We start from the raw sequence: 21,425 nt of genomic DNA, 5'->3' as shown, positions 1-21,425 counted from the left end.
CCTAATTAATTCTCAATAATCAGGTAAGAGATTTAATATGCATTGATAAAATTATTTCGTCCATAAATATTTATAAACAGATAATACTTTAATAACAATAATAATTTAAATTTATTCAAATAATTGAACAAAAAAAACGTATCAAAAAGCAAAATAAGGTGACCATTTCTTATGAAATATGATCAGTTTCAAAAGGTGTGACCACAAAGCAGTGCACGATCGCATCGGTTTTGAAAATACTAGAATAACAGCTTTTTTGCATACACGAGCTGGTCACATCGTACCGAAGAAGAGCGTGTGCAAGAGATATGCGAAAAAAGAAAAGTTTATACCAGCGAAGCCACGAATAAAACGCGAAATATTTAACAGCACACAGCATTAAATCAAATTCCCAATAAATATCTTTCAAAAGTGGCTGGCAAAGCAAATAGTACGAAATTTCATTGTGTGTTTTTGTTTGTAATAAGCATCTTTCGTTCCAGACCGTAACTCTGTGTGCGTGTGTGTGTGTATATGTTTAGTGTTGCTGCGTGCTTGTTTTGTTTTGGTTAAACCACTTTGTTGTAGTTAGTTAGTTGCTCGCTTAAAACAAATGGAGGCTAATAATAATAAACAATATTTGAAATATCAATCAAAATAATTCGAACAATTAAATTAAATTTAAAGTTCATTATATCCAATTTCTCTGCATTTCCAATATACACATATTCTTTGGACAATAAGTGGCAACTCCAAGCCAACATGTATACAAAAACAAGAAGCGACTATGAAAACGAATCGCACAATAAATAAATGGAAGGCAAACGCGCAAAAAAGAAAAAGCGACCCAAAAAGAGGGAGAGAGAATAAGCAATTTCGTCGCTTATGAACAAAATTTTTGGTTACGCGCATTTCGCTCAAGCACAACAATTGTACAACAAAAAACTAACAACACTAAAGAGACCGAATCGAAAACAACAACAAAAACGACCACTTTGGCATTCAAAATTGTTTAGTAATTGAAAGAGAAGGCGGCATGCGAATAAACCCAATTAACAGAACCCAATCAAGAATTAACATAACTATAACATATTTGTGCATGTGTATGTGTACGTGTAAATACATAGGTAAAGGAGTGCTGGTCACATTTTACAGCTTTTACAGCTGCCGCGGCTCAAAGCGAGACGACAAATACAAATACAATTTTATACACAATAAATAGTTGGTGGTAAAAACAAAACTCGACGCTAAGCCGACGCTTTCAATCCTGCTACAGTTTCCATTTAAATCGTTTCTCCCTCCACCCTCCACCTATAACTGTGCTTTTGCCAAAGACATTTTAATTGTTTCCCAAAAAAAAAGCCTACACACATAAGTATATATGTATATATACATTTGTATATATACACACATACACACACACACATACATGCGTAGTGGTGTATTTGTGGTGTGTTTGTGTGTACATTTTTTATATGTTTTTGCGCGCGCTTACAAAAATCCTTAAAAAACGTATTTTTTTTCTTTGCATATTTAATGTATGATTTTTGCGATTGTTTTCTTTTTCATTCGTTCTTTAATTTGTTCTGTTTACTAATACAAATAATAATTCTATCACTTTGTTAATATTTTGCAGAGACGCTTAAATCATCAGGCGGTTATTATGAAAGGTTATGATTTGTTTCAACATCCTCCCCCCACCTACATAAATACATAAAAAAAAAAAATTTTTAATTAAATTAAAACAAAATATATCTGTGCAAATAAGTACGTTATTTTTGTTGCCGTTTGCCGTTGCCTAATAAGCCAGGTTTTGTCTCCTAACATGAGCCTAACTTTGCTAAGAAACAAATCAAAAAAAAAAAAACAACAGCTAAACCCAATATCCCCCCAAACCCCGCAAGCAGAAATTTGCATGCGCAACTGAATTGGTTTTTGTTTAATTAATTATTATGTGGTGTACCACACAGGAAACTACTATAAGATGTCTCGTAACAAAGACAAATACGACAGCACGAACAGAAGGCAGCAGATATTCTTAACAGCTGAGGACATTGCTGCTGGCAAGAAGACCAACTGGACGGGTCTCGAGATAACAGGTGTGTCTGTGTGTTTCTGGCTGTGTGCGTAAAATAACATGTTAATTCAATATTTCTTGTACTCTTGCTTTCAGGCTGTGTGCGTAACATAAGTCCATCGTTGTGGGAGTTTGAGCATCTGACCGCCCTCTATCTGAATGACAATCAGCTGTTGCGACTACCAGCGGATGTGGGCATGTTGGTTAGCCTGCGCACCCTCGACTTGTCCACCAACAAGCTGCGCAGCCTGCCCGCCGAGCTGGGCGAACTCATACAACTGAGGTGACTATTAATCAGCAGTCTGTTAAGTGAAGCCTTAACATATCTGTTTTCCATTTGCAGGGAACTACTGTTGAACAACAACTTTCTGCGTGTGCTGCCCTACGAAATTGGCAAGCTCTTCCATCTGGTTGTACTGGGTCTGATGGGCAATCCTCTGCAAAAGGAGTTTATGAACATCTACAATGAGCCTAACGGAACACCGAAACTGCTCACCTACATGCTGGACAACTTGTCATGTGAGTAACGCAAATTGTCACTCTTCTTTATTCATGTATTCGGATTTTGATCTGTGTGTGTGTGAGGCTCCTGTTTGTATGCGAGTGTGTGTGTGTAAATGTGTATGGGCAGCGAAAGGAAAGCAAAAAAAAGGTGCCTGAAAAGAGAAAGTTCTGTTGTACAAATGTGACTTTTTTCCTTTCTTTATCGTATACCCTTGCTGGGGGTATCGTTGTTTAACGTATTAAAGGAGACAATGCTACAAATTATAAATATATGTTCTTGATCAGCATCAGCAAGCTATTTTTTTGCAAAAGGAGTGATTAAAATAAATATTTAATATATTTATTATTTCCAAATTTGATCTGCAAAAGTGGAGTTGACAAAGTGCATTTAATATTCGACACACTCCATTTTTATTCGTTTTCGAACTGAATTACGATCTTCGCTTGCTGGCAGGATGCAACCGGTTTATGACAGCCCCCAGTTGGACAATTAAAGTTCAAACTCATGGTTATTGTATTTAATTTTTATTTTTTGATTTATTTTTAATGCCAGTAGCAACATTAATTATAATATAATTGAATGCAAGCGCCCAAAATTATGTGCAGCAAAACAACAACAACAAAATTAAAAACAATAACACTATTTGACCTCGACATGCAAAGCTGTGCTGTGGGCAATGGCCCGAAGCTGCATCGGCCGGCTAACAGCTTTAAAGAGCAACGACTGAGCTTCGGAAGAGAGAGCGCGCAGCAAAGAGTTAAAGAGCGAGGCACAAAGAAAGAGAGGGAGAGTGCGTGAAGAGCAGACAGAGAGAGAGAGAGAGAGAGAGGGAGTGTAAAGTTAAGGCCATAACGGCGTCAAAGTGTGTTTACTGTTAGGCGGCCCGACAAAGCTCGTGCGCCGAATGAAATTGAATTTGCTGCGATCAGTCTGCCAGCAGCTTGGCTCACGAGCGGACGCTTCAAACTCTATACAGCTGTTGTCGTCGGCACAGAAAAACATACGAACCAAAAACCCGTTTGCAAGCTGCCCGCGCCGTCGCCGTCCTCGTCTCGTTCTGCGACTGCGCAAAGTGTTTCGTAATTTTGAACAGCAGCAACAGCAGCAGCAGTTGCAACAGCAACAGCAACAGTTGCTGAGCGCGAGCAACATTTCTGCTGTGTTGTGTGCCAGTTTCATTTTTTGTGTCTGCAGTGCTCGCCTCTTTTTGCTAGACGCTTTTCATTTCACGTGTGTCGCGTGTGTGGAAATGTTTTTCGAAATGCATCAAGTGTTGAAATCATAAATAAAATATATATTGCGGCCAAGTGATGTGCGATACGCACGACAGACCAGGACAACAAGCAACACGTGAGATTCGAACGAGGAGGCAGGATTATGAGATCACATTTGGCCGTTTATCGTGCACCAGAAAACGCGAACGTCAATTGCCAATTCGCTAGATATGCACTGCAGCCAGCAACGCAACGCCAACATGCCACATTGTGGAACGCCGTGCCTGCGCCGACAACAGCAGCAGCCGCAGCACTTACCCCAACAGCAGCCGCTTGCTACAATCTGCGTGCCCAGCTGCATCATGGTTTATACCATGCTGCGGCAGCATCGACGCCACCGCCACAAGCCCAGCAGCTGCTGGTCAATCAGCAGCGGATTAATGAATGCGCCGGCATACCGCTTATCTCGAATGCCAGCAGCCATTTGACGCACGCCCAGCGACACCGTTTGTTACGCAAATCCGCCAAATTGTGGCCCACCTCCTCCGTCTCCGCCTCTTCTGCTGCCGCGGGACATTCCATGTCTCAGTTGGCGGCACATGCGCAAGGACAGCCGCTATTGCAGAACAACAAACTGCATCATGCACATCTGCAACAGCAACAGTTGCAGCAGCAACACTCGCTGCAATCCTGGCCGGCACATGCCGCCATCAGCTATCAGGCGATGCGTCACAACAGCAACAACAACTTTCAAATGACGGACAAATCGCGCACGCTGCGCTATCAAAACTCAGCACCAGCTGTGCTCAACTCACAAGAACAGCAGCAACAAACCAGCAACGGCAGCAACAGCATTGCTGGCCAGGATCAGGCAACAAGCGTGGCGGATAGTTGTCTGCCGCGCATCATAAAGCCACGCAAGCGTCGCAAAAAGGATCGCAAGCCGGCCAATGGAGTGCTGCTCAAAATGGATGCCGAACAAATGCAACCCAAACTGCAACAGCATCAGCAAACACACCAGCAACACCAACATCAGCAGCAGCAGCACACAAATTATGCACAACAACTGTTGCCCATCAGCAACTGCCACATGCAACACCACGATCACAGTCATGGCGTCTGCTTCTGTCGCGACTGTGATCCGTTGCGTTCACTGTGGGATTATCCGTTGCGTCGCTCGCACTCGGATGCCTCGGGTGGATCGGTTGGCGGCAGCTCGAGCAACGCCTCGTCATCGTCCACGCACTCGGATAACTCGTGTGCCAGCTCAATTTGTTCGGCGGCCGCAAACAATTTCGATGAGACGACGGAACACTTTGCGCCCATCACCGGCGACAGCAGTCGCGCCGAAATTGTGGGCGTCATTGGCTCCCAGCGCAGTCATGCCCACACAGCAACAACGCTGGCAACAACAGCAACTGCAACACAAAAAACAACTACAACACCAGCAGCAACAACAGCAGCAGCAGCAACAACTTTGTATCTAAGCGACTCGAATGATTCAGGGTATGGCGACATCCTAAGCGGCATGAATATTGCCAACGATCTGTTTGCCAGCTGCTTCAACAAGCATGCGGCCAACGCATCATCATCATCAGCTGCATCCAACTGCAGCAGCAGCAGCAATGCAGCCAGCGCCGAGACGCTGCTCAACGAGAGCATCAACGAGATTTCGCGCAAGCTCATCGAGACATGCGCGGTGAATGAGCTGCCCACGAGTCAGGCCAGTCATCAGGGATTGTTTGGTGGTGGTGGTGGTGGTGATGGTGGTGGATGCAGTGCCGCCAGTGACGATGCCAGTGAGAACAGCTGCTCGGCATCCGGCAGCGACAGTGGCTTGGATAGCGCTGGCAGCTATTGCTCCGAGGCGCTTGTCTTCAACTTTGAACATTTAAATCTGATGGATGCTGGTTTAGTGACGCCCACAGCGACAGATTTTCATATCGTTGACTGCAACAACAACAACAACAACAAATGCAACAACAAGCAACAATTTTATAACAATTGCTTTGACTTGGTGTGGCGCAGCAGCAACAACGACAGCAACACTCAAATGACAGCTGCCACACCCACAACATCTTTAATACTGGGCACGGTTGGAAAACTGAAGCCAGCATTTTCCACCATCTCGTGACGACTACAAAGACGATGACAACGATCAACGACCAAATCAAAAAAAAAAAAAAAAAAAGCAAAAAACACACACACACATGCAGCCCGCACATGAAAGTATCTGTGGCTCTTTTTTATGTGTGTCGCATTTGGAAATTCGAGCTAATTGCGAAGACAGCTTTTCATGTGGGCAACGTTTTTTGCTGCGTGGGCGGCTTTAGGCGTTTTCAATGCGTTGCATAACCAATATACCGTTAACCCAAAAAAATTAAGCAAACCGTCGTCAGCAGCAGCAGCAGCAGAGAAATTGAATGCTAAAAGAGACACAAGAAAAAATACATATAAAAAAAAAGAAAAAAACTACCAGAGACATTGAAATTAAAAACTAAATGGGCGCAACAAACAACAACAATTGGCGATATGGCTAAAGACGTCTGCGCTGGAAAGCTTGTATATATATATATATATATATATATGTATGTGTATATATATGCAAGCTACAACTTTCACTTTCACTGCGGCAGAGTCTCTTTTGTTTTTGCCCAGACAAACACAAAGACAACAGCACCAACAACAGCAACAACAACAACGACAACGAAAACTCTTATGCAGATTTGTTAGAGGCAAAAGTAATAGAAATCGTGCCTAGACAAGAGGACCAGCTAAAATTGTAGATGCGAACCACCCGATACTACAGTTGAACATCTGCACAGACTTACCAGTTACTCCATACGCCCATTTATATATATATATATATATATATATATATATATATATATATATATATCTATATATGCACACATATATATTATAAGCAATAACGCATAGTTGGTAACAATATCATATGTTCATAGTTTATATTTTTTTGTTATTTGTGCATTAACGTTTTTGTCTTGGTTTTTTATAACGTTTTTGAAAAGCTTTGAGTTTAGTTTTGACACCCACAATATAATATTGAGTTCAGTTTTGATTGGGTTATTTCCCTTATTAGTTATTTATTTTGGCGAAAAAAACAAATAATTTGTCAAAAAAAAAAGAAAAGAAAGAAAACAGAAAAAGGTCAAATCAGTTATACCTCGCGATATTTTGTTATTATAAAAACACTTTTATTTTGGGGCAACTTCGATTCACTTTCTTTGTGTAGTTTTTTTTTTTTTTTGACCTCAATTATTTGTCTTTCATTTGGTCATAATTCGTTTTGATTGAAGCCACGTTCCTAATTAATGTTTTATTGTTATTAAAAATTTGGGTTCTTAGTTTTTCGTTTGGGTATAGGTGAGAATATTAGTTGTTAAAGCGCTACAACGTGAACTTTTCTAGCAATTAAGTTATTTATATTTTATTATAGCTATTTAGCTAAATGCTGTTGAGACAATTCACGACACGCAATGATCTCCGGCAAGTTACTGCACTCGATCATTATAAAATAGGCTCTCGGAATCTAGGAATATAGTACTCAATAATTTGCATTTCATTATTTTGAATTAGAATCAGGAGATCAGAAATTAAATTCTTTTCTGAGATGTGATGATAACGATTTTATGAAATTTTTTTTATTAATTTCATTTGAATGGTTTTCTCATTTTGGTTCTTATGTTTAATATTTAAATACATTTGCAATCATTTAATTGGTAGTGTTTCACTTTATCAGTTCTCCATTCACTTGGATTTTAGTTCATTACAAAGAATTTTCACTTATTCAATTTACACATGCATTCAATGGCCTTTTAAATTTGAATTATCAGACCAGAAATAGAAGTTAATTTTAATTTTGATATGAAGTGTGAGGAACTATTTTACAAACAATTCTGTTTAATCAAATTTAAATCATATTCTTCCTAATGCTTTTGGTTTAAATTTTCACATACATTTGCAATCATTTAAATCATGTTTGAATCATTTGATATATTTTTTACAAAGAATTTACAACCATTCAATTTACACATTGATTCTTTAGACCGGAAATATAATAAAATTTGTTGGGAGTGAATCATTTGAAATACCTTGTGCTGAAAACAATTTTACAATAATTTTGTTTAATTTAATTTGAATGTGTTTATTCGTTAAGTAATTACTTTAATATTTTAATCATTTGAATACATTAGTTGCTCTTTAATGCTCACTTTAATTTTTTGGTACTTTATATGAATTTGCAACAATCATTCATGCTGGTGTTTTCAAACTATTCGAATCATTCAAATACATCCATTAAATATTTTTAGCTAGTACTTATAGACACGAAGTCGAAATGCTCAGTCGAAGCTACAGCGATAAGTTTCTATCACATTGATTAATGTTCAAATCTATTCAGTTGACTGATTCAGCTCAAACTTGATTCATTTGATTGATTCGACTACAGTGTTTCTTTATGGTGGTTTCTTTTTGGGTCAGCTCTGTTTGCTGAAGGTTAAGGTCGACGCTTATCAATGGAGCCGCGCCATTAATTTGTAAGACACTTCCCTCCAATTATGCCTACCTGATCACTGAGCATAAAATCTAAGACAACAAGCAACACCAGCAGCAGAAGCAGCAACTACAACAACAGCAGCAGTAGCCCTAGTTACCTGCTTATTTAGCAGTTGGCGCCGAGTAAAAGTTTTCGCCTTTTTAATTAAAAGAAACTCACGAGCGCGCACAGAAATTGCATTGGCTCGTCTCGAGTTTTCTATTACTGCTGCAATTGCTGCTGTGCTGTTGCAGTTGCTGGTGTTGCTGCCACTTTTGCTTGGCATGTTGGAAAATTGTCACAGTTTTCCACGATCACGTCGAGTTCCGGCCCGGTATGGAGCCGGCTGCTTTTGTTACCATTCCCCACATACAAAATTATTGCTCGCAACTAATTTATTTAATTAAGATTTTCACTACTTGTAATTTGTAATTACGCTAATCTAAGCACTAATGTATCTGTCTCTATATATAAATGTATTTATCTGTATTTTTATGTCGTTTTTGCACAAATAACAAAACGAAGATGTTTCTTAGCATATATGTATATATATATTTATATATATATATATATGTATCTATACAACGATACACTTCACATTATGCTCATTTCATTTAGATTTAAGTACGTCTATTAAGATTTATTCTTGTTGCTCGCTCACAATGTATGGCAATTATTATTATTTATTTTGATTAAGCGTGAACGAGAGCTCAATAAAGAAATATATAACTAAAAGAAAGAAAAATGAAATAAGAAAACAACAACAATGAACAAACGATTGTGTCTGGAAAAGTGTTCAAACAAAAAAATAGCTGATTACTGTTTTGATAGCACCGAAAAAAGTTTGTTTCCCTTCAGTGGCTCAAGTCAGCTGCTAGATTTCTAATGGGGCACGTTCGAGCTGTTTGAAAATAAACAAATAAACAAACAGTGAGGCAGACACACGGACTGACAGAAAGACTCACTGACTGACTGACTGACTGACAAATAAACATACTCTATTCTACTCTAGACTGGAGCAGTGATCTTGGGACCGTAGCTGCACTTGAGAATGAACTTTCCAAACATTAGCCAGCGATGTGTTTATTTTTTTTTTTAGGTTTTTATTTATTTTATTTTTTTACAGCCACCCAACTTTGAATTGCTGCGCAAACTTTGAACCAGCTTCAGTTTTTGCTGTTTAGCTGGATGTGGATTTGGATGTGCCGCTACCTTTCACCCGGTGGTGTCGCTGTGACTTTAATTGAAGATTTAAGAGAGCCGGCTGGCCACCACTCATATTGAAAACATTTGTGGCCAAAACCGCTGTAATAACCGTAGCTGGCAAATTAATTTCTTTTTGTTTGTTGCGGCACAAATTGCCGGTCATTTGGCTAATTAATGTCTCTCTATTTTTAGGGTCTCGTCATCTTCCACTATTCATTTGCAACGGCCAGCGACTGGCCCTAACTCTGGCTCCCTAAAGAGGTTCGCTTATATTCTAAGTCGCCTCTTTCGACACCGCTGCGACTTTAGTTGCTGTTACCCCATCCCTCCCGACCCCCCCTCCCCTCCCCTCCTCTCCTCTTTCACAAGCGGGGCACAATCGTCGTCCGAGCGTTTTGGGACGAGCTTTGAGTGGGTCAGTGGATAATTGGGTCATTTGCAACACTGTTTGCGCCATCACGCCGGCAAACAGCCGGAGCCCCAGCCAACGACAACAATGAATGAAGACGGCAGCCACCAGCCACCAGCCACTGGCTAATGTGTTTGGCTACGTCAATAAATCCGTCCTCTATCCGTCTCTGTCTCTGTCTCTGTCGTCGTCTCCGTCTCCGTCTTCGTTTCCATCTCCTCTGTCCAAGTTGTGCTGTTCTTGCCACCGCCGCCGGCCAACGGAGCATTCCTTAGTTAGCATCGTCTTCCACTACAAGCAATGTTGGTTTTTTCTTGTTTCTGTTTTTAGCTCGTAAATTTAATTGTTACTAGATGCCCTTGCCGTGAGTTACACTGACATTTACAACCAGTTTGGCCAGCTCTAATATGCATTTATAGTGAATTCTTGTTGGGTTTTGAAAACCAACTGCGACCTTTATTAAAATCCGACATTATAAATTCAGCTTAAACTTGTATGAGTATCATAGCTCTTTTGGACTTTAGGCTTTGCTCTTCTGTTCTAATGAAAACTTTTAAAGACTTAATTAATTTCTTCTATCTTTAAGTTATATTGTAAGTCTGCAAGAACTTCAAGTTCCTTTCGTGTTCTCGCACGCGTCCAAAACTTAACTCGAGTTTCATCAAATTGATTCATTTAATTCTATAATATCTCTTATTAGATGCTAGAAATGTATTTTTGAAACCGATTTGAGTTCTTAAAGTTATTTTATTATTATGACTAAAAACTTCTACCATTAAAATCGATACTAAGTCTGCTAGAAGTTTAAGTGCCATAAAATTCGTAAATATCTTCCACTTGATTCTAGAGATCTATCCAATATTTAATAGACTTTCAATCGCTTGTCAATTTGTGTTTCGAATTAGATAAGAGCATAGTTTAACATAATATCGCTTGTTAGTGTATTTATTCTTTGGCTTTGCTTTATTTCAACGCTTTTTTCCAGTTTGCCATTTTTGGCTTTGCCTCGTTTTTCTTTTCTTTTTTTTTCTTTTGGACCGCAAAGCGATTTTTCCATTTGACTTGCATTTTTTTAACTTGCTCAACCAGCTGCATTTTCAATTTCTTGCTTCATTTGATTGATACATGAAGATTTGCCAATGAAACTGAAAGTTTTTACAACCCAGATTCACGTGCATTTGCCGGTTTCTATAAAAAGCCGGTCGAACCGCAAGCGTCTTGACAAAACTAAGCCAAACATAAAGAAAAAAAGGCCAAATGTCTACGAAAAAGGTTACGCAAAATGTCAAACAGTTAAGAATCTAACGGCCACAAATGTCATTATTACATTTATTTTCCACTTTTAATGTCGTCTGCTTCAGCTCAGCTCTGCTCGGCTCAGTTGCAGGTTCGTCTTTGTTGGCTGCTTCGTTTTTAGATTTTCACAGACAATTTCTGCTGGGGCTGCTTACCTGCTATGAGTGCCTCAATCGCACCGTTGGAGCTGACTGCCTGCGCTCCGAGTAACAATAGCCATAAAGTGCTACTTAGAAGTAGTCGGCACTTTACTTCACTTATCAACCAAAGACAATGAAGCAAACATCTGTTTGTCTTGTTGAGTGTATGTGTCTTCTTTTTGTGCTGTGTTGTTTTTGATACATAGCTTCAATTTTCTTTTAGATCACAGTGCCAGCGACTGTCTTTATGTGGGTCGTAAATGTGCAAGTCAAGTGTGTGAAATCATTGATTAAGAAATCGATACAAATGGTTCATTTGAAAAACACGAAGCGTTGCCGGGCAAGATTTTAAAAATATTAAATGCAGTTCTAAAGCTTAAGATGAAAATAAGAAAATCTGTAACTTGAACTGAAAAGTAACGCTGCAAGAACATATTTTTTTGTAAATGTTTAGCACTTTCCAACGATAATTAACTAGAAATTCAACAGGAAGCTGAAAAACAACTTTCTACAGCGTGTCGATATTTTGACAATAGAACTTTGTTGAGAACAAGTTATGATAGCTCTTCAACTTTGTGCTAAGTCGAGTCAGATGAAGTCTTTTAAATAAGCATTAATAATAGAATTTTAAATTATTTTATTCGAAACTTAAGATTTAAAAGATCAGACTGAACTGAACAAATAAAAGTAGAAGACTTTTTTGCAGTCAATCATAATGAACTGACTTAACTTGGTAATTGAAATAAAATACTGGACTACATACATATAAGCTGAATAGCGAATTATGCAGTCAATATTGATTGGCATAACACTTACAAACTGTACTTAAAACTATAAGATTAATAGATTCAACTGAAATACAGATAAATGAAAAATGAATCTCGTAGCTGTTGGTAATTGAGATTATCGCAAAGCAGCAAACAGATTAAGCTAAACTTTTAGCCAACTTAAAGCTTAGCTCATCGTTTAATGTTATACAAATATGTATTCAAACTCACCCAAAGACGATCATTAAAAGGCGTTTGACATAATCGATTCAAGCACTCAGCGCAGAGCACAACGATTGCCAATTGAAGTTGAAGTTGAGGCATTCATTATCTTTATGAAATCGAACGCATTCATTCGATGTCTTCTGCTGTCTGACGTAAACCCCAACTCAAGTTATGAATACTCAGTGCGAAATATATAGAAAAAAGAAGCTGCACTATTTAGGGCCAAAGTAAACCAATACTACCAACTGATGAGTATAAACGACTGTTGAAAGACCATCCAAGCGAATCTATTGTTGTTGTTGTTGTTGTGTTCCCAACTTTGGCTGGAAGATGGTGTTAAAAATTTTGACTCAGACATTGTGCTTCATTTGTTGCTTCTGTCTGCTGTTGCTATTGTTGCTGTAGTCTTTTTTATTGTTGTTGCTCACGAAATGAGCACAACATGAATTAATTTTTACGTTTTTTTTTGTTGTTGTCTTCTTTTTGTTGGTTACAACGGTGGCTGTACAAATTTTGTTTCTCTATGTAGGTTTATAGCCAGCCTCGTTGTTGCTGTTGGTTGTGTGGCGTTCCTATTGCTGCTGCTGCTGCTGCTGCTGCTGCTATAACTGTTACCTAATCGTTTAATTGGCTTAAGCCAGTTTTGTGCGTTTATTTAATTTAATTTTGATGACAATTTATGCTTTGTAATGCATTTTAAACGCGTCTCGGCGTCATCAACACCAAGTACCTGTTGTTCTTGTTATTTTTGTTGCTTTTCTTGCTGTTGTTGCTGATGATGATTTATTGGAGCACATGTGCAAACCGGTATTTATAACTGACAAAAATAACAAACGATATTAGTGCCAAAAATATAGTGTATACAATATGTATGTGTAACAGCAATAATAACAATAATAAAATTCACATTCACATTAACAATAACAATAAGTCATCAAAACAGCTGTTAACTGACTCATTAATTGGAACAGGCGTGAACAGACTTTTATATATTATATATATATATATCTGCCATCTGCCAGCAGCAGCAGCTCCCTTGAATGTTAACTGTTTCTTTGTGTTGTTTTTGTTTTGTGTCTTTTGCCGGTTACAAAACATGTCCACAATTAATTTTAATTTGGCGCTGTGTCATTGCACAGCACATCAGGGAAGGGACGGGGGTATTCTAATTTTCTAAAAAGGAAAGTTGTAGTTTAGAGCACACATACAAATAGTATATATAGTCTTATATATTATTCTGAATTGAAAATTGTATTGGCATTGATCAAATTTGCTTAACTTTATTTTGGTTAACTATTCCACGCTGAATTGATCGATAGAAAATTAGATTGCAGCTCGGGCTACGTTTGAGGCTAAACATTTGTTATACCAATAGTTTGATCAAAACCAACCTTCGATCTCTTAATTAGTCAATATTGTTTTTCCATTTACATATGCCCCCGAGTCTTTCATTTTCGTTGCCCAATGAAAATTGCTGCGTTTTTCTTATTTCGTTTTGATTTTCGATTTTAAGCGCGTTTCCGTTGCGCCAAAGTGGCCCACATATACACCCTGTAGCCATTAAATGAATCAAAGGGTATATGTGGCTGGGTGGGTGTCTTTATGGTACAAGCATAATTGATTTGTTTGCTAAAATCCCCATTCTAAAATACTCCATCTTTGGCTCAGTTATATTATGAATTTTTAACTTTCAAACTTCCTGCTTTGCAATTGTATTATTTTCAATTTGATTTGCAGAGTATCTACTAGTCGAGCACCCATGTGCTTTGGCATTCTTACCTGCCTCATTTCGTATTTCATTATTATTATTATAAAATTATTATTAATGTTTATGTGGAGTGAGCTTTTGTGTGTTGTTTTGTTGCCGCTGCTGTTGTTGCCGTTGTTGTTGATTTAGTGCGGAAGTGGCGCACAGCCCGTTTTCGTTTTCGTTTTGTGTTGTGTGTTTCGTGTGTTGAGTGTGCTTTGGAGGGGGAGGGGGAGGGGGCCTATCAAGGTTGTTGTTGCGTAAAAGGAAGTGCAAATGATTAGAAAGTTGAATGAGCAGAGCGGCTAATGCAATACAAATCATGTCTGTTCGGTACAAGTACAAGAGATGCATACGAGGGCATTAATACAAGTTGCGCAAGTTGCAAAAGCAACTTGTTTCTTTACACTTAATTCAATTTCATTTGGATTGCAAACAGTTTTTTCGACTCTTCAAATATATTTCTTAGTTAGTTAAGCGTATTTAGCAACGCCTTGAGAAAGGCAGTTATCACTTCATAAGACATATTTATTCATGATCAGCGTCAACAGCCGAATCTCGATGTAGCCTTGCCCGTTTGTCTGTCTGTTTGAGCTAGCCGATCTCAGAGATTATAAGAGCTAGAGACTTCTAATTTGGAATATAAGTTCTCGTATGCCATAGGCTAATCAAATTTATTTCATTTTATTGATGAACGGTAAAAATTGCACTAAGAACAAACAAGAATACTATGCATTTAACAGATGGGCTCCTATTGAGCTCCCTCGACTAGTTTTCTATATTTTCTGTAATGCGGATCTTAGCTTTATTATGTAGAAGTTCTGTTGATTCCTTCAGCTCATATCTGAGGCATGCTGCGAATTGTTCTTTGTGTGATCTTAAACGTTGGCCCTCTCATAAGGAGTAATTTCTGGGGGAGGGGGGCCTTTTGAGACAACGGAGCAGGTTGGCTGTGTCAATGCCAGGTCCCCGTTTATGAGTCTCAGGCCTCGGCACAGCATCGCTGCTTGCTTTCCAATTGGGGGAGAAAGTACGCGCAAAAGAGCTGAAAGTGGATCAGCGACAGCAAAAATAAAAATGAAAAAATAAAATAAAATAATAATAAACGTAACCAAACCGTGTGGCAGCATCGCGTGAGCCCCCAGACGCAGATGCAGCAAACGTAGCAGCAACAGCAGCAACAACAACTGCGACTACGACTCCTACAAAGATGCGATGCTATCGAATGAAAGCCCACGCCAATGCGTCGTCCGGCTGAGACACAGTTGCACCACCAAACAACCAGCTACCGAATGGGCAAACGGGTAACTGGTAAACCACCATGCACCACATCACATCAGCACATCCACATCCACAGCCACATTCACATTCACAGCCATAGTTCGTGTCTGCATAATCATGGTGCGCACTCTGGCGCACATTTCAATTGATTTTCCAAGTGACGCAGCAAAATTTGCTACTATTGTTTTTTAGACTATGCATATGGCGCTCACGATCATCATCATCATCATCATCATCAGTCTGAGGAGTCTTTGAGAGAGACTCGAAGTCAAGCGAATTCAGTTAGTCGTTGGCCACCAAGTGCACGAGGTGTGCTCCTTAACTAAACCACCAATTGACTAATACAATCCAATCCACTCTTAATACGTACAACTGAGATTTTTCTCAAGATCTTATTTAAGTCTAGGGCAAGTTTATACTTATTGAAAAGGTCATTTAATTACAGATTTCAGACAGTCAGCGATGTACGGAATATTTGTGGTTTGGGTTGTAGAAGCATCTTAATGAATTCCTTCTGATATGACTATAGCTCTAGAGACGATCGATCGAAAAAGTCTAAACTCCCTTCACTATATATACAATAACTTCAAAATAAACAAGTTTGAATGTATATTAAAAAGAAAATTATTAAAAGAATAACATTTTTCTTATTTAATATAAGACTATTATTAATTAGGGATTTTCAAGTATTGTCTTAAGTTTAGAGATACTCGAGTAATATAGTCAACAAAATGTGTCTGTAAGCGTATGAAAATAGTCAGCATAGCAAAATAATTATTTTCGGGCTTGGCTTTGCTCGAAAATATGAAGTTGAAATTGATCTAAAATATCTTGCAACATTTTGGCAAGTGTGTAATTAAAAATAATTAATTTCAACTTGTTGTTTAATAAACGACCCTCGTGTGCGTTGCTCAAGTTGTTGTCGTTGTTGCTGTTGTCGTTGTTGTTGTTGTTGTTATTGTTGTTGTTGTTATTGTTGCTGCCGTGGGGCCACTTAACACTCGAGACTGCACAGCCTCGATGCAGTTTGTTGCTGCTGCTGCTGTAGTTGTTGTTGTTGTGGTTGTGGTTGCTGTTGTTGTTGTATATTTGTGCATGAAAAATGCTGTTGAACTGGTTTGTGTATTGCGTTTTGCCTGCACACGCACGCACACATGTGTTGAGTGCACCTTAAATTCAGTTTCATTATTATGATTTCAATGCAAGATTGGGTTTTAGTTGTAGCATCGACAGTGACAACGGCAAGAGACAAAAGCAAACGATCAGGCGGCGGCCAACGCCATTGAACATTGGCAGTCATTTGCAGTTGTTGTTGTTGCTGTTGTTCGTTGCTGCCACATAAAGAAGTGGTGCAAATGAAACGGGTTATCTAATTGCAGCTCAAAGTGTGGCAAGTGGCGAGTTGACTTTTGTTTTCTATTCAGAGCAAGCCTGCTCCTCATTGGCCACAACAACAACAACAACAACGTCGTCGTCGCCGTCGTCATCGTCATCGCATGTTGTGCATACGAAATGTTGTCTGAGCCAGCAACAACAACCAACTCAGTGAGGGTCGCAGGCGGGGGCCAGCGAGCAGCAGGCTTTGTGTGTGTGTGTGTGTGTGTGTGTGTGTGTGCTGGTGTGTTGCTGTCGTTAATCGCACCAAATTTCAATTTGAATTTCACTTTCTTTTTCGATACGCTCACTTGGGTTTTTGCCTTTCGAACTTTTGTTTTTTGTTATTTTTATTTTTAGTTTTTTGCTCTCTTCTTATTATTTTCTTTTGTTTTGGAATGCAGCAGCAGGCAACGACCATGAAAAATTGTTGTAGAAAGGGCTGCCTTGCAAAAAAAAAAGATCATATCGCTCTGTTGTTTATATTATGCATATATAAAAGAAATATTAAATCTTTTAAGAAATGAGACAAACGACTACTCTTAGAAAAAGCGGATGCATTGTTTGTGTTAAAGTTTCTTTCATATTTGCTGTTTTTTTTTTTGGTTTTTTGGCACCTCAGTAGATGTCACGGCTGGTTTATTTTTGAAATGTTTTGTAGTGCATATGTCTGCGACAAGTGATTTGTATTTGTTCCACAATTTACACTCAATTCCTACTAATCTTTAACAAAAATAAAAATCATTTTATTTTTCGGTTTCTTTTTTTGTTTGGTAATTACTCATCCGTATTTTGAGGGGGGAGGAGGGGGTTGTTATTAGTGTTTGGTTGTGGTGTGGGCGCACAAGTGTGCCAAGTAAAAGTTTCGTAATTGTTCGACACTTTTCCTTCCCCTTCCCCTGCCCCTTCTCTGCTTCTCATATACCTCAAAATCGTGTGTTTAAAATAGTTGGCATTGAGTTCGTTGTCTAAGTCTTTTGTCAATTGATATTTTTTTCTGTTTTTGTTTTTTTTTGTCTAGTTTCTATTTACATTTCACTACACACACAAAAAAAACATAGTTTACCGTTATTTTTTGTCGTTATTAAATATTTCGTTGCAAATATAGCTGCTTACAAATATTGCAGCACAATTTAAATGCAACCAAATCTTTGTTCATGTGGCTTATTAGAGGCCGTAAAACAATAAAACAACAAAACGCAGTCGCCCAACTCTAACTTGTAACAAAGAAAACGGCAAAAACAACAACAACAAAAAAGGAGAAAAAAATCAAATTATGAAAAATCACAAAATTTATTAAAAATAGAAAAAATAGTGAAAGTTTTTCAGCGTCGTCGCCTCGTCGTCGCCTCGTCGTCCGTCATTTGCACAAAATTAACAGAAAAGCGAAATACGAAAAACGAAAAACAATCGCAGTGTCTTCCAAAGCAAAGCAAAACAAAGAAGAAGAAAAAAAACACACGCACACACTGATAAACCAAAAAAAAAAACAAAAAACAAAAAGGGCGATAAATATACAATAATACAAGACAAAAACAAGAAGCAGAAGAGGAAGTTAAAACAACAATAGCAACAACTAAGTTGTTCGTGAGAGTTGATTAAGCGGCGAAGAGAGCGCGCGCAATCAGCTGCTGAGCCGATGAACAGCACATAACGGCGCCAAATAGAATTGGCAACGATAGCAAAAATAACGGCAACTTCCCCCCAAAGAAAATGTTGTAAGCAGGAGCAGCAGCAGCAGTAGCATCATCTTCAGCATTGGTGGGGCATCCGTTGACGACAACAGCAGCAACGGCTAATAACAGGATCGGCGGTGCCGGCGCAGTGGCACGCTGCGTCGTTACCCTGCCACACTCGCATACGCACCCACCACACCCACACCCAAAGTCGCAAGCAGCGGCGCATGTCGGCGACAGTCAGAGAAACACAGGTAGACACAGGTTGCAAAAGCGATTAAAAAAATGGCGGAAGCGATTCGATTGCTTTTGCATGTCACTTTCACCGCTGGCGCCAACAAAGATCACGGCAAACAACAACAGCAACAGCGACCGCAGTGTGTCAGTGGGGTGTTGTCTATGTGTGTGTGTGTGTGTATCTATGTGTGTATGTGTGTGTGTGTGCGGGTGCTAATTTCATAATCGCCTCTATAAACTTTTTCCCCCATTTCACATTGCGTATGCGACTAACGTTTGCTCTCTTTTTGTTTTGTTGTTTTTTCTATTACAGTTACCGTCAATCCACCGCCCCAAAGACCATGGCTGCCACTCGCCAAGCCCAACAAATCGCGACCAGCCTGTAAGTAGTAAACTAACTGACTAACAAATCAATGCATAAATCGTATAAGGAACTTTTGAGCTCAGAATATATCACACATCTTAATGTGTTCATGCGTTTAATCAGGCATAATCCAAGCCAAGTGTTTTTTTGAAACTAGTTTGGGTAGATTGTCCAAAATTGGTTCTAACAGCCTCAGGTGAATTTTAACATAGATCTTTAGAACAGATACTAGGAGCTGATCAAATGAGGAAAAAATAGTTTGAGTAGATTTGATTATATCTGCCTCAGATGCATTTTTACATAGTTCATTTATTATATGAAAAAAAATCATGCTGCTAAAGATAATGAAATGATGGAAATAGTTCAACGAGGCAATGATGGTTCTAGTGGCTCGCTAGGTTTTGTCTTCCTTCCTAAACTAAACTAATTAGGCAAACCCATAAATGTCATATATGTCATATGAGAAATATGTGGAAAAGTTAATGATTTAATCGGTGTTTACTTTTTAGGCATTTTTACGGTTATGTGTTATAATGTGCTCTGCGACAAGTATGCGACGCGACAAATGTACGGCTATTGTCCATCGTGGGCCCTGTGTTGGGAGTACCGAAAGAAGTCAATTATCGATGAGATACGCCATTATGCGGCTGACATTATAAGTTTGCAGGAGATCGAGACGGAACAGTTCTATCACTTTTTCCTGCCCGAACTAAAGAACGATGGCTACGAGGGCATCTTCTCTCCCAAGTCGCGCGCCAAGACAATGTCCGAGGTGGAACGCAAATATGTTGATGGCTGTGCGATATTCTTTCGAACATCAAAGTGAGTCGCGAATATAATATAACGCTTCCTATTTATTATACATGTTGTGTAATTGCAGATTCACACTGATTAAGGAGCATCTAATTGAATTTAATCAGCTGGCCATGGCCAATGCGGAGGGCTCGGACAATATGCTGAACCGTGTGATGCCGAAGGATAACATTGGATTGGCCGCACTGTTGAAGGTGAAAGAGACGGCTTGGGAGCCAATGTCTGAGGTTACACAGATCTCACAGCCGCTGCTCGTGTGCACCGCCCACATACATTGGGATCCCGAATTCTGCGATGTCAAACTCATACAGACAATGATGCTGAGCAACGAGCTAAAGACGATCATTGACGAGGCCAGTCACAGCTTTCGGCCGGGCCACAAGAACGACTCGAATAGTGTGCAACTGCTGCTCTGTGGCGATTTCAATTCGCTGCCCGATTCGGGCGTCGTCGAGTTTCTGGGCAAGGGCCGCGTTGCAATGGACCATTTGGACTTCAAGGATATGGGCTACAAGCTGTGCCTGCAACGCTTGCTGTCCAACGATACCAACGAGTTTACGCATTCCTTTAAGCTTGCCTCCGCCTACAGCGAGGACATTATGCCGCACACAAACTATACGTTCGATTTCAAGGGCATCATCGACTATATATTCTACACAAAGACGGGCATGGTGCCGCTGGGCCTGCTGGGGCCGGTGTCGACGGAGTGGCTGCGGGAAAATAAAGTGGTTGGCTGTCCACATCCGCACATACCATCCGATCATTTTCCGCTGCTGGTTGAACTGGAGCTGATGCATACGGCCAGCCAGCAGGCGCCTCCCAATGGGCTAATAAATCGACGGTAGCAATAGACTCGGCGCGGTAGGCCATCATCGACCATGGTGACGACAGCAACAGCAACAACAACATCGACGGCAACAATTCGGACAGCAGCAACGGCTGGCGGCGGCGGAGGTGGCGGCGCCAACAGCAGCACGCTGCCATTCAAATATCGGGGACGCAGCAACAGCGGCAATAATAGGAACAAGACCAATAATCAAAATAGCAACAACAATAATATCCGAAGCAATAGCAATAGCAGCAGCAACCTGCGTCAAGCCGCACCCCATGGAACATTACGCAAACCGCAAACGATTAACACAACCTCACCAAAAGAGCCCCAAAAGCCCTTTACATGAATCCCCCAAATGCTCGACCAACCAACAACCAACCAACCAACCATCAACCATCAACCTCAATACATCAACCTCGTGGTCGCCACTCATTAATAATTCAACTTATAGTTTAGTTCTAATTCTGGCTTGATTTCAATCACAATGCACACACTCACAAAAAAAACAACTCATACACCACACACGCATATGAGTTCTAAGATGACGAAGTTGTGGAGGGTCCGCTGATCTGTGCACTGTCTCGTCAAACGAGCGTTAAGAATGCGACTTACAGTGGATAACGCAATCCGATAGTGCTGTATAGATATAGATAGTTCGGGTCGGGTCGGGTCTATTATGGACACGCACACAGTGCAGCGGATAATCCTCAACACAATCAATACTA

At 39.7% G+C, this 21,425-nt stretch overlaps 2 protein-coding genes across 3 annotated transcripts; both read left to right on the top strand.

Annotated features, from left to right (window-relative positions):
* The first annotated feature begins 412 nt into the window (after positions 1–412).
* On the top strand, positions 413–21,341 carry LOC116805456 (CCR4-NOT transcription complex subunit 6-like). Of its 2 annotated transcripts, XM_032737427.2 has the most exons (8): positions 413–430; positions 1,616–1,649; positions 1,950–2,078; positions 2,153–2,339; positions 2,400–2,575; positions 19,005–19,073; positions 19,565–19,877; positions 19,936–21,341. In XM_032737427.2, exons 2-8 carry the CDS (start codon positions 1,643–1,645, stop codon positions 20,711–20,713), a joined length of 1,659 nt encoding a protein of 552 aa, XP_032593318.1. In that variant the 5' UTR covers positions 413–430; positions 1,616–1,642; the 3' UTR covers positions 20,714–21,341. The 2 variants fall into 2 exon arrangements, with proteins under 2 accessions (XP_032593318.1, XP_032593320.1); XM_032737429.2 differs by lacking the exons at positions 413–430; positions 1,616–1,649; positions 1,950–2,078; positions 2,153–2,339; positions 2,400–2,575 and adding an exon at positions 18,331–18,708.
* Positions 3,398–5,971, top strand: LOC116805455 (putative uncharacterized protein DDB_G0277255). The gene has a single exon (XM_032737426.2). The coding sequence runs from the start codon at positions 3,939–3,941 to the stop codon at positions 5,907–5,909; it is 1,971 nt and encodes a 656-aa protein (XP_032593317.1). The 5' UTR covers positions 3,398–3,938; the 3' UTR covers positions 5,910–5,971.
* Positions 21,342–21,425: the final 84 nt, after the last annotated feature.

This window comes from Drosophila grimshawi, unplaced genomic scaffold (genome assembly GCF_018153295.1).
Source record: "Drosophila grimshawi isolate 15287-2541.00 unplaced genomic scaffold, ASM1815329v1 contig_311, whole genome shotgun sequence".
In the NCBI taxonomy this organism is placed as follows: domain Eukaryota; kingdom Metazoa; phylum Arthropoda; class Insecta; order Diptera; family Drosophilidae; genus Drosophila; species Drosophila grimshawi.
This window is presented reverse-complemented; position numbering and strand designations above follow the sequence as displayed.

What these genes read in the sequence shown, in the direction of transcription:
- LOC116805455 (XM_032737426.2), top strand. Translation starts at nt 3,939, where the DNA reads ATGAGATCACATTTGGCCGTTTATCGTGCACCAGAAAACGCGAACGTC.
- LOC116805456 (XM_032737427.2), top strand. An exon ending in GGCGAACTCATACAACTGAG is followed by an intron (nt 2,340 to 2,399) that starts GTGACTATTAAT and finishes TTCCATTTGCAG; the next exon opens with GGAACTACTGTTGAACAACA. An exon ending in CAACAAATCGCGACCAGCCT is followed by an intron (nt 19,074 to 19,564) that starts GTAAGTAGTAAA and finishes TTTACTTTTTAG; the next exon opens with GCATTTTTACGGTTATGTGT.